General features: G+C 45.3%; 1 protein-coding gene across 6 annotated transcripts in view; it reads left to right on the top strand.

The window, feature by feature from the left end:
* PLS3 (plastin 3) overlaps nucleotides 1–13,598 on the top strand; it is a 612,346-nt gene that overhangs the window by 528,374 nt on the left and 70,374 nt on the right. For all 6 annotated transcript variants that reach the window (XM_069612872.1, XM_069612869.1, XM_069612870.1 and 3 more), the window contains one exon: nucleotides 4,445–4,568. In XM_069612872.1, coding sequence (XP_069468973.1) covers nucleotides 4,445–4,568 — 124 coding nt within the window. The remainder of the gene's footprint in view (nucleotides 1–4,444; nucleotides 4,569–13,598) is intronic.

The following is a 13,598-nucleotide window of genomic DNA, read 5'->3' as shown; positions in this document are numbered from 1 at the left end:
CATGCCCATGCAGTCAGGGCCAAGACAGCGGCCATTGTATTCCAACGCCATGTCCCTTGGCAAGTCATAAGCAGGGTGGCCACTTGGGCCTCTCCCTCGGCTTTCTGCAAGCATTACTGTTTGGATACCGTCTCTAGGTCTGATGCTGCTTTCGGACAGGCGGTTCTCAGGAACCTATTTGCTTAAGGAGTGTCTCCTCTCCACTCTGGGGCTACAATCAGTTGTAATCGCCTACACAGTATGGAGGAAAGGGGACGGAACGTAATAGTAATTATAAGTTACTCACCGTAGTGACTAACTCGTACTCTTACTCCATAGTCCCCTTTCCTCCATACATACCAACCTCCCCCCTAATAATGCTGGTGTCATTAGGCAATGTTAAATGTATTGTTGACAATGGGGACTGAGGTGTGGCGCCAGAGAGCGGAGTCAGGGCAGCACATGCTCCCTGGGCCGCGCCCGCTTCTAAATTTAAAGGGGAAGAAGGTTTTTTCTGGTGAAAAAGGTTCTGTCTCCCGTCCCTTGGAAGTGACGCCCATACAGTATGTAAGAAAGGGGACTATGGACTAAGAGTATGTTAGTCACTACGGTGAGCAACTTATAATTTATACTACATCTCTTCTTGAATTCAAGAGCCAGACAAGTTCTAAATAAGAGATTACTAAACCCCCCCCCCCTACACCCATGAGGTTTGTTTAGTTCAAAATATATAGTTTGAAGGATGTTGCAGTGGAAAAAAAAGGAAATTAAAATCATAAACACTCATCCTTTGAAAATGTAGTGATTTGAGTGTCCAATGCAATGTTCACAACCAAGTACAGCAGGGCTCGTAATGTAGGCATAAAGACAATGGCCTACTCTGGTGTCTGGCTGCAGCACTATTAATTAATGAGGAGCTATATCTAAGAAATTGAGACACCTAGAGCAGAAGACCCCTCCACCCCCCCCACAAAAAAAACGTTATTTTCTGTTCAAGGTGTGTTCTCTCTTCTTGAGCTACATGGCAAGGTGGGTTCCCTGGTGTGTGCATATTTAAGTTGGCCAGTCCATTTTTTGTGTTCTTTAGAGGCTATTAATTTAGTTTGGTCTTGAGTTTGAGGGAGCCAAACACGATTTTCTTAACGTGAACGGCCTTTAAATGGGTTTTCTGGTATGGTTTGTGTTTGAAACCATGTTTGTCATGACATTCTTAATCATTGGGCTCATAACCAGGTACCTTTCTAACAGTGTGGACTGATGGGGGTCAACCAACTTGGTATAGGGTAACATTTTAAAAATAAAATGTGTAGTCTATCAGGGCCAGGAAATGCCATTACCTTGATTTGGATATCAGCATACGAAGTAAAGTTAAGGTCTCAATCATCTTTGACCATAAAAAGAGGATGAACATGCATATTGCTTTGGCGCAGACTGCTAAATTATGAGGTGCTCTGCTAGTCATGGGAGTGGCAGTAGATCTAAAGTTGCCTTGCGTGACGTATTGTTCTGTGCCTTGCAGAAATTAGGTGAACCAATTTGGAACCTCCTATAAGCGGTTCTGGTGTCTGCTATTGGAGAGCAATACATTCATATGCTGTTGTCTATTAAGAATCATGCAGACCATATTTATTACAGGATAGATGATTAGTTTGGCAATACCTTTACCACAATGTCTTCAATTTCTAGCACCAACTCTTATTCAAACCACTGTGCAGCATCATACACATTTTCTCCGTACTTCACTCTGTAGTTTTAGAAGCCATTTTTTTGGAGACACACTGTTAGGCAGAATCCAGGGCAGTTCCATTAGGGAGCACTACCCCAGATTAGGACTACAGGTGAGAGCAATAAATCCCCTATGGTATCAGTCTGTACCACAAAGATTTAGTTGGTAGCTGTGGCTGAGCAGTCAGACTTATCTCAAGAGGGAGATGAGCAGTATTCAGGGTTGACACAATAGGCAATACAGTACTATGGAGCAAGGAAACACTGACCAAAGTTTTGTATTAAAAAGAGAATATATATATATATATATATATATATATATATATATATATACACTTCTAAGTCAACACATAGATCACAATGAATAAAGTAAGTTAAGTTTAGTCAAAAGAAAAGCATATACAACTCCCTATTCAATTGTAGACACGTTTGCGGTTAAATGAAAACTGAGCAAAACGCACAGTGAAAACCAACTACAAATGGCACTCTAACAATTCAACGAAAGGGAGGGAAAGTACAAGTTAAGTCGAAATATCTTCAAGTACCCCTTAGCAACACTTCCCTGAAGTTTGGTGGACAAGTAATGCTCAGTAACACTTTAACCAAAAGATAAGTGAATGAAAACTGAGCAAAATGGCACTCCACAGGTTAAAACAGTAGGAAGGAAGAGGGGTTTAGAAGATTTTAGTGCATCAACACATTTCTCATTGAAAACTAATCTAGTAAGAGCAGATCTAAAAAATCAGCCAAAGTCAATAGGCCTGAGCCAGAGTCAGTGGTACAGGACCAAGAGCTTAGGAGCAAAAATGTTCTTGTAGCTGCAGTCAAGTCTTTAGTAGAAAACGTTTGAAGAGGTAGATGCAAGGCGTAAGACAATGTTGAGAGACGGTGGCCAACCCCACAAGTAGTTAAAGGATTTAAAACACCATTAGGGCTACCACAGAGAAAGGGCGGCCTGGCGGAACAATGTACCTTAAACGTGGAGAAGTGGCTCCTGCGGTGGCGGTTGTTCCTGGTAGTTCCTGCAGGTCGAGGGGTCCAACAGAGGAAGAGAGGCTCTCGTGGAGGAAGGGTCGAGTCGCTGCACTACCCAGGGATGAAACCAGCCGCGGTGCTGACAAACGAAGTTTAAAAGGTACGCTCCTTTTAATCGCGGTCCGGGTCGATAGCTGCCTGGCTATCCGGTCTACAAGTGCGGGGCACTGTCGATTCGACCAGGGCAGGTCCGAGGATGCGATGGGCGAACTGGTTGACCCCCCAGCTCAAGGGAAGGAGGCACTTTCGCTGAAGATCTCCTCTCGTCGTGTGGAAGAAAAGTGGTGAGACGATCCGGCAGGGCTTCACTGGTGGTGTAGATGCTGAAGATGTCTCTGGCTTCTCTCCCCTTCGGTTCCGTAGTTCCAGTGGCGACGTCTTGCTCTTCCAGTCCTCAGGACCCTGCTTTTATGCAGAAAGAGACCCATTCACACAGCTTAGCTGTCACTCACACAGTGGAGTGGTCTTCTTGGCGGGAAACCCTCCAGCCTATCAGGTTAGAGTGCGACCTGAGTTGCTGTGGCAACTCTATCCAGGGGTTCTACTCCCCATCCCAAATAGACCCACCCCAGACTCAGTGGCGCCGAAAGGAGGGCTTCTCGGCAGAAGCCTGCCAAAAGGACGAACAAAGGATCCCCGACCTGGGTTAGGAAAATGGAGTAAGACTCGAGTAAGAAGTTTTATCAAAGTTCTGGCAAATGAAACCTACCGGAGTAAAGTTAATAGTAAAATAAACCGGCGGTATGTTAGAGGCTGTCAATAAAAGTGGTAGAGAAATATTTGCGGTCGAATATAATGGGTAGTAACCACTGCCACCAGCCAGAAACTTTGTAGAGGGGGACTTTAAGGTACCCTCTCGAAAATGAACATAGGGGAAAAACTATTAACCCCTTCCGGTACTTCCATATTAAGATGGGTGTACTGGTTAAGTTCATAAAAATCGACTAGTAAAGTCAATGGGGACTTTACATGTCCTAGGAGACAGTAGTTAGTCCCAGGGTATGGAGTCTATGTTTGGGGGTCGCTACGACACCCCTGTGCCACTGCACGGAGAGTCCTGTGTGACACATGTGCATATTGATGGTTCCTATGGGTGAGAGAAAAGATCCCATAGGCATTAAACACAAAAATAGCCTAGAATACACATAGCAAAAATGCCTAAGAGTGGGAAAAAGAGTCTCACTCTTAGCAGGTAAAAAAGACAAAACCCTTCAAATCCAGCAAAGCTGCTGGGGGACTCTATAGGTAAGGGAAATTAGCCATGAAATGAGAATTCCCCCTAACACACACCATATAAGCAGATTTCAGATATGCTTTTTAGACTAACTGGGAATTCGGGATCATGCTGCAGTCTGCATGCATGGGAAACGCAGTTAATCTCCTACCCGAGTATGCAGAAATGGGGGCACGCCTGCGTATGGCAAATACAGGGTTCAGCCTTTGTTTTTAACTGGCAATTGAAATTATGATTGGAAAAATACTTGATACTTCTGATAGGTATTTTTACTTATTGATGGCTGAAGAGATTTCTGGATACAACCTCTCAGGTGACAATATTAGTCACATTATTTGGCAGTGAGTCACTGTACTGCATTACAAAACTTAATCACAGCAACTATCTATTATGTCTTTCTCTCTCAAAATACTGTTTGCATTCTCTTGTCTTATCTTCTTACTGTGATTTTTATTTCTCAATAATATTCAGGCACACATTGAATGTTTTGTCAGACCTTGGTGACGGCCAGAAAGCGACTGATGACATAATTGTAAAATGGGTCAACGAAACCTTGCGGGAAGCCGGGAAGTGCTCTTCCATCCAGAGCTTCAAGGTATGTATATTATAAAAGCTGTTGAAAGTGTTTCTCTGCTTATGTGGCTAAATGTGGATGCAAATCTGAGCATTTTCCACAATCTTAGCAATGATGGCCTCACTCTGCAGTATGCCTACAACGCGTTCACACCTGAACTTGGATGAGTGAACAGTGTAGCTGCTTTTGATAGATGTGGGTTACCCTGAGAACAGTAAAACCAAGTTCATAATGGAAGCCGTTGATAAAATGGTATCTGCTTGGCCCTTATGGTTTTTCAGTTGATGTAGCGACTGCTTTTCTGCGCTAGCTGACTGTGTCCAGTATGTTTGTCCACTGGGTGTTCTTTATACTCCTGCTACGTAGTTGTTTGTCCACTGGGTGTTCTTTATACTCCTGCTACGTAGTTGTGTACTGTGCGTATAATTCACACTGAGGTTACATTTAAAAAAAAAATAAAAGACCATTTGGTCCGCACAAGTCGGTCTATAAAGAAAGCAAAGTCTATGAAGTGTTTAACATTGCTCAGTACACAGGGATGAATTGGAATGTAAATGATGTAAGTTGAATTGGATGCATGCAGAGCTTCTAATAGCAGGTATGAAACTATTTGGCAGCTGGGCTAACCAGTCAACTTCTCTAGTTAATTGTTCAAATTATGTAAATTGTTCACTTGCATTCACATACCAGGCTTTTTACATACAGCCACCCTCTCGTCTCAAGTGCCTTAGGATGTACGGTCTAAAATTGTGGCGATATGGGGATACAGCTGCAGACTCAAGATTTGCAACCAAGTCTATGCCTGCTTAGAAATCCACTACAACTATCGCCAAATTGATTTAATCTGTTCCCAGATTTTATTTCCAAGTATTCTACTTTAGTTAAATTACATCAAATCTGCTTAATTTTTGCAGAAGTAAATGGAAATGTACCATGCACTTCATGATTTGCCAGCTGGGTTCAGTTTCTATAGTGGGAGATATATTTGAATGAAATTACTTGAGCGGGGGGAGGGGCATCTAGGCAAACAATTAACATTGGTTCTTTTGGACATAACTGCATTTGATAACTTTTTATCAAACGGTTCTTATATATTGCTTTGACAATGTTTGGACTTCTTTTCTATGTTCAGCTATATTGGGAACTTCCTCACAGATTAGATTCTGCGTGTAAAAAGTATTGATCATAGGAGATTTCAGTGATCTGCAGACACCTGTTGTGCTCTGGCTTCTCCCCTCTGCTTTTCAGTGCCACATTGGCACCATGCTCTGCTTATCGAGGAATTGAACCTTGTTTTTGAAAAGTATGTTGACGAGAGACAAATCGTTTTCCGACTCAGGTTTGATGGGTGCAAAGTGAAGATGAGGGAGTGCCAGGTTAAGAGCCAGGCATGAATGAGAGCCAACTGGCAGAGCCTTTAGGCAGGAAAGTCTGAGGTGTTATTCCTGGGCTATGGTACCTTTCTCAGCATGTATTTGTATTTTAGTTAGCGCTTTACAAAATTATTTAATACAACGGTACAATAAAGCTATGCAGAATGATCAGTAATGAAGACTGATTACAAGAACGAGAAAGTAGATGGACTTTTAGTTGAGAAAGAAAAATGATGGGAAGAATATGCATGCATGGATGGAAGTAGAAGACAATTCCCAGGCTTGGGTGTTAGAAGTGAAAAGGAATGAAATCTGGACGAAGCACAACAAGGTTTGGGAACAATAAGAAAAAAATAGGGATTGTGAACGAAGAGAGTGAGGTGGAGAGTGGAAAGAAACAAGAGAGCACTAATAAGGAGCAAGATCATAAAGAGCTTTGTAGACAAAGCAGAAAAAGTGAAAAATAAGGTAGAGATCAAAATAAAGTAGAGCAGCGAAGAGGATGAGTAATAGAAGAAAGGGGAGCTGGAAAGGAAGAAGAATGGCAGAGTTAAAAACAGAACCTAAAGGAGTCCGGTGAGACTTCGGAAGACCTAATAAGAGCCCTGAGCAATAGTTTAAGCAAGACAAAACAAGATAATGAATGTTTTGTAGTCTGAAAAGAAAGAAAGGGGCGGGCCCGTGGAAGGTTGTAAAGACAAATGTGCTTTCAGAGCAGTGTTAGAAATATGTAAAGGGAGAGAGGGGTCACAAATGACACCCATGATTTTGTGCAGTGGGAGAGAAAGGAAGTAGTGATGGAGAAAAATGAAGACCAGAACGGAGGGGAGCAGGGGATTGAGGAGAAAAACCAGATCTGATATGATGGGTTATTTATAACGCACTTAATACCCAGAGTTTTCTAAGCACGGACCCAGGTTTCTAACCTATGTTGTCTTGGTTCCAAGGCGAGCATGTTGCCATTGCGCAATCCTCCCGAGAAAACATGAAAAGATGTCAGCAAGCACGCAGGAAGAAACCCAGTGATGAAGTGAAGAAGAAAAGGAGGAAAAAGAAAAGTAAATTTGTGAATCTGCATAGAAGTTAAATGAAGAGATAAGAGCAGATAAAGGAATAGTATATAAAGTAAAGAGAAGATGACGCAGCACAGTACCTTGTGGTACTCCATAGAGAAGTGGATAAGATGAGGAAGACTGACCAGCACAAGAAACAATAATTGTGGTTGGAAAGATGGTAATTGAACCATCTGAGCACAGACCCAGATAGTCCAAGAGCTGAACGAGAAGAGAGCAAGACCGTGATCAACAGTGTCGAAAGTGGCAGAAAGATCAAGAAGGACAAGAACAGAACATTGCTTATTGTATCTGGCAGATAGTAAAAAAATGAGATGTGTAGTAAAGCAGATTTGGTGGCGTGAGCAGGGCAAGCACCAGATTGCAAGGTTGGGTAGAAGAGGATGAAGATGAAGAAAAGAAACTTGAGTCAGACCCTCAAGGATATTGCAGCATGACATGGTACATTTTACAGTATAAAAAAGCCAATTTTGCTGCATGTTTCTATTTTTTGCAGCACATTTTTTTTTATTGACTGAAGGGTGTAAGATTATCACATTGCAGGAAAGAGGCAGTGTGCCAGGCTACAAGAGAGCCAGGTTGTCATTATTTGTACCTTTTTATGTATTAATTTAAACGGAAGAGCCCCAGATATCCATGGCTTGACAGAACAGTTGTTTTGCAATGTCTTTTTGGTTTAATGTGCATGCCTATTAATATTAATTGTATTGAACATTATCAGTTGTAATGGTGAAACTATTCCCCTTCTATGTTTTCCATTGTCCCATATAATCGAACACCTCTCACCAACTCCCCTCACACTCACCAATTCTCCATCCTAACTTGCACTCCAGAACCTCTCACTCTGTCATGCACATACTTGGCCCTCTGTCACACTGCAAATTCCCAATTTGCTCACCCCGGCCCCTGCCACACTAGATACCATACTCCCAACTCACCTTACACTTGCCACTTCCTCCCGCAGTCTACAGCCCTTCATTATTTCTTGCTACTTTTGCATCCTTTCTCCCAATCTCTTCCATCATTCTGTCTCCCAAACTGCAGCTCACTGCCTCTTTCCGGCTAACCACGTCTTCTATTTTTCTGGCCCACTGCTCCACCCCCTGTAGCCTGCACTCCCTCTGCGTTCTGGCCACCACTCCCTCTGCTTTCTGGCCCCTCATTTACCCTCTGCTTTTTGCCCACCACCCCAGCTTCCTCTCTGCTCTCTGACCCACTCAGCCGCTGTCTTGCCTATCACTCCTCATTTGATCCATCACTCTCTCCTTTTCCTCTCATATTGTGACTAATTTTTAGTTTTTAAAAAACATAATTTTGGCTCAGATCCTCCAAAAATGCAAAAATGGGGCATCTAAAAATGGAGCCGAGATTATATATGCTACGTTTAGATAAGCCATTTTGGGAAATTAGCACGTCAACTTATTCTCAAAGGTGACCTGCGCAGCTCCACCGGGCTGACCTGTAGTGCAAATGATGCGCTGGCCAGCCACTTCAATACATTGGCATTGAAAGCACTCTCCTGAAAAATGTTATTTATTCCCAAAAAAGGCACTTCTATCCCGTTTGAGGAACAGAAATGTAAGTGAGACAACAGTTCATACCGCCGCTGTTGCAATTAAAAAAGAAAGCAAAATAGTTTCATGACGGGGTCAAGAAACACCCTGTCATGCAGTGCCCCCCTTGCGCCTATTCAAAGCAGGCACATGGAGTTGTCTTAGTTACTCATATGTCTCATTCTCTTTTCTCCATCCTTGTGGGGGTGCCTGCAACATGGGACGGTACTGGAACCTTTGGCAGCAAAAATTTGAGAAACCCCTTTAAATTTCATATAGTGTTGTCCCACGCGTCAGAATGCCCCCGCCCTCTGGTGCCTCACCTCGGTCCCTTTTTCTGCACCGATGGTGACGGGCCTGGCAGCTAGGCGCAGACACTTTTGGGGCATTCGCGTGCTCTCTATTCTTTCATTTTTCACATTTCTTTCCCTCCCTTCAGTGCCTTGCCTCTCCCGTTGCATGCATGCAGAAGGAGGCTTCACGAGAAGCGCATCCTGCGATTGGTCGTTCCAGGCCTCGGACCCCCATGCGCTCTGCCTTGAGTGCAGCTCTCTCGGTAATCATTCGTTGAAGAATTGACTTTCACACTGGAGGGAGATCGTCCACACTTCACCTCCCGGTCATCTGAAGGACTTTGTGGCCAAGACCTTGCGTCACGAGAAGGTAGGTCCTTTATTCTCTAAGGCACCCCAGCCTGGAGACTCCTTTCCTGGGCCTCTGGCTGGGACGGGTCCCCAGACTCTTAACACTGGTAGCCCTGAGGCCAGTAATTTGACCTGGTCCCTCGTCGAGGAGCACAGGGGCTCTTCCATGCAAACCACTGAGGGGCGCTCCTGCTTTGCTTCTTCTGCACTGTGGGTCTGAGGGGCCGTCCCATACGTCTACCAGCTCTGCAAAAACGCCTCCTGGAGCCCACTCCGAGGTTGTGACATGAGGAGCAATTTCACTTTCAGCGCACAGGCTGAGGGCCCTGGGCCTACCGGAGCCCTCTCAGTGGTCAGCGCTTGTGCTTCAGGGTCGGGGCACAAACCATCCTCAGCTACGTCAGACCCAGCACAGGGTTCGGAGCCTTTGCGTCCTCTGTCCCTCCAAGGGCATTGCACAGGCACCCAAAATGGCGGACAAGCACTTGGCTGAGCCTGCACGGCCGATAACCATCTTAGATTCTGGCATTAGGCTTCCTTCGATGAGAAGTTCTCTCCTCAGGGTTCAGGCGGGCGGTTCCCAGTGGGCTATCTTTAGGCTACCCAGCTATTCGGGTACCCTTCCCAGGTACCTCAGCGTATTGAGTAGGACTGAAGACCCAGTGCCTCAGAGGGCCCTACTCCCTCTTGCGACCCGGCTGCCTGCGAGGACCACTATATTGAGCGCTGTCACTGCTGATAGCGGGATTTCTCAAGGATCTTGGTCAGTGGTCGAAGTGCATTAAAAGAAGTAGTGCAACTGTTCCCTGCTGATCTGCCCCCGCCCTCCACAAAACCCATTGCACACCCACTCCTGTGCACAATCCAACCCCCCCCACCCCCCAACAAACACACCTGCTGTCTAAGTGAATCTTCAGTGCAGCGCACTGACATGCAAGTTTCAACTTCTTCCTACGCTTTTATTTAAAACGAAACCATTCCGGAACGGTTTTAAAAAAATGTAAGTATAGGAACAGTAAAAAGTAGAGGCGCACCATTCCTAACCACTCCCACCCACTTGGACAACTAATCGCATTAGAGTGGGTGGTCCCCCTTGTATTCCCTCCAGGGCCCCCTCTTTTGGGCCCTTCAACAGATTCTGGTACCGCAGCACATGGTCACTCAGATCTGGGGTCCCCCTCCACCCATTCCGCTGCCACCATTGCCTCCACCCATGCCGCAGTAGCTCGGCAGCCCTCTCTGGGAGCGACCGTGGGGGCGGGGGCGGACCTCTCCGGCCTTGCTGTAGCAGGACCCAGACTCCCCACCTGTTTGTATCAGGCAGAGGGAAGTGTGTGACGATGACTCACAGGAAGAGGAGCCTTCTGCGTCGGTCAATCAAAGTGTTTAATTACCGTCTTCTGCAAAAAGACGTCATTTCATTGGCCAGGAAGGTTTGGGGAAAGCCTTGTGCCAACACTCAGGTAAACAAAAAGATGGATGGTCGCTTTCGGTTTCTGGAGGGGGGAACCAGTCCTCCTAGCGTTCCACCCTCAGCCCCACTAGTCAGTCGTGGTGGCTGTGTCTTTATATTCAAAGTCATTCTTGTCGTCTTCTGCGGCCTGTGCCTCCAACTGCTTGTCTAAACAGGACACATCACTAGAGTCCTTCGGCAAGAGATGTTATCTCAACCCCGGTCTTCATCTATGCCATGCTAACGTTTATGCCGGCGGACCATAAATTGTGGCGCGAGTTTGGGGAATTCCTTCCATGCCTGACTTGGAGAGTCGGGCCTCTTTCAAGGCGGGTCTAGCAGAGGCTCACACGGTTGTGCAGGATCTTATGGAGTCCCCCCATTCAGAGTTTGCTGTAATCCTGCTGGAGTGAAATCTAGAAGGAAGAGGTCGTTGGCCTAGGCTATGCAGCTGATTCGTAAATCACTGCATTTTGGTGGGTACCTGCCCGAGCCATTACTTGCATCTCAATGAGCTGCCATGTATGGGTTATAAAGGGTTAGGGTGAGTACACAGCCTTGTCCGACTCAGGTCTCAACACAATGCTCCTTGGCAGATCTCCTGTGTTTAGCCTAACTCTAGCCGTTTTTGCGTATTGGAACTGTAACATGTCATTATTAATACCTCATCCAGTTACTTTTTTCCGTAACCTGGCCGTATTTGTTGTCAAATGCTGAGGAAACATCTAGACCACCATATATAATGGGCACCCTGACACCGTTCCACCCCCTTCCCCGACATACACACAATCACTGCCAAACCACTCAAATCGTACTTGTGCCTTTCCTATATTCAGTCTGCAAAGGACTGAAAAGCCTTGAGTGCTCTGCCCACTGTGTTAGATCTTTTAAAACTAAAGTTGGTAGTATTTTTGAAGATGTCGATTAATGCCATGGGCCTATAACTAACTGGGTTTTCAGAGAACTTTTTTGAAGATTGGTACCAGCGTGGACTGATTACATGATAAATTATTTGCAACACATCCCAAAGACAGCTAGCTAGGTAAATAATAGAAATAGAATCTCTGCCCAGAGCTTGCCGTTATCTTTTTCTGATTTAACCTCCACCATATTGCTTGAGCATCCTTATTAATAATTTTCTCTAGTTGATTATCATTCTTGCCTAGTCTTATATATTGCTGAATCTTAGGTTTCAACCGTTCTTAAATTTCTGCGAAATAAGACGTTTTGCGGCCTTCATTTCCATCCAGTTTAATTGTTTAGATTTCAGTATCTCTGAGCACGATTAACCTCCCTTTTTTCCTGATATCTTTGACAAACTGTTTGACCTTGTCTTCTGCAAAAAACCTTATTTTTCGAACTTACAAGCAACATGTTTACATTTTTCAGTATTAATATGTTGAAAAATTTGAAGGGGCAACAGTGTGAGATTTTCTCCTTCACTTATTGAATCCCACCCCTTAGATAAATTATAATTTACTTCGTTTTTACTAAATTTTGAAACTTTGTTCTTGGTAGCATTTAGAATTAGGTTCTTACATCCAGACTGAAGCCTTTCACCTGTGCTGACATGCGTGGGTAAGGAGACTACTAACATTTTGTGATTGCTCTTCCTACTGGTAACTGCCTCGAAGTTAATTATTTCCGAGATTGCCACGTTTACCATGCAGATATAATCAAAGAGGAAGCTGAGAATCTGAACCAGGTGGACTCTGGAGGTTTAGAAGGCTTCAGCACGGTTTATCTGACAAAACCCCCACCAGGTCAGGTTTCCCACCCATACCTTACCGTCCTCTTTTGCACTCCGTTCTACCTGATTTTCCTGTGTGGACTGTTTCTGTGATCAGCTCTTCAAATAAATCAACCATAGCCGTGCTCGAGGAGTTAAAATCCCCACCTAATATGATTGGCCAATTACTAATATCACTCATCGAGTCAATCAAGATGTTTTCAATTTCATCAACCACTTCATCCACATTCAGGCCCGCCGGGTTGAAATAGATGTTAATTATACGCAATCTTTTCGCTGTTCCACCTAGGTTATCGACCACTTCTGTTGGTAACACAGCTTCAGACACCTATCTCTATTTATAAATGGTTTGTCGCTGTGCATTTGTTATCGCAGTGAGAATTCTGCCAAATGGTCCCCCCTTGGTACCTTTCAAAGCTGTTTTAGTATGTCATACTCTTACGTCCCATCCCCTTTCCTCCATACTGTATGGGCGTCCCTCGCGAGGGACTGGAGACGGGAGCTTTTTCACCAGAAAAATCTTCTTCCCCTTTGAATTTAGCGGCACGGGACCCTGGGATCATGCGCTCGCCTGACTCCGCCGACAGGCGCCACTCCTCAGTCCCCTTTTCCGTCTCGATGGTAGCGGGCCGATTTCACCAGCGCTCCTGGGTTTGGCTTCGGCCATGTAATACCACATGCTCTTCCCTAGATATTCTTAAATCTTGTCTTTTTTTTTTCTTATCGATACTTGGTCCTCCGATGCCACGCTCCTCCCCAGCGCATGTAGACTTCAACGGGTATCAGCAGGTGTCCAGCCTGCGAGGGGCTCTTCCCAATGTCAGACCCCCACACCCTCGGCCTCCGCTGCCTTGGCTCTGACCACGGCTGGGAGGGCAGCTCTGTGTGCGACGCCTTGACACCTCGGACCCTGAAGAACAGGCTAGCCAGGTGGAGGGAGCTCTTACAGAAGTCCCCTCCAGATTTCGTCAAACTGCGTTTGAGACCAAAGGCAAGCCTTTATTCAACTTCGCACCCCGCAAGGGTGACTCCTTTCCTAGGAAGCGCCCTACCGGGAGGAGCCTGTCGGGCTCGAGCACCATCACACATACCGAGGCTAGTCCAACCACCGGCCTCACAGCCAAGGGGTCTCTAGATCCTTCCGGTATCAGTGCTGAGGGACCGCAACGCCCTAGTAACGGCATCATGTCCGAGGGGGCCCCTTC

Source organism: Ambystoma mexicanum, chromosome 5p (genome assembly GCF_040938575.1).
Source record: "Ambystoma mexicanum isolate Mex_15411 chromosome 5p, UKY_AmexF1_1, whole genome shotgun sequence".
Lineage (NCBI taxonomy): Eukaryota > Metazoa > Chordata > Amphibia > Caudata > Ambystomatidae > Ambystoma > Ambystoma mexicanum.
This window is presented reverse-complemented; position numbering and strand designations above follow the sequence as displayed.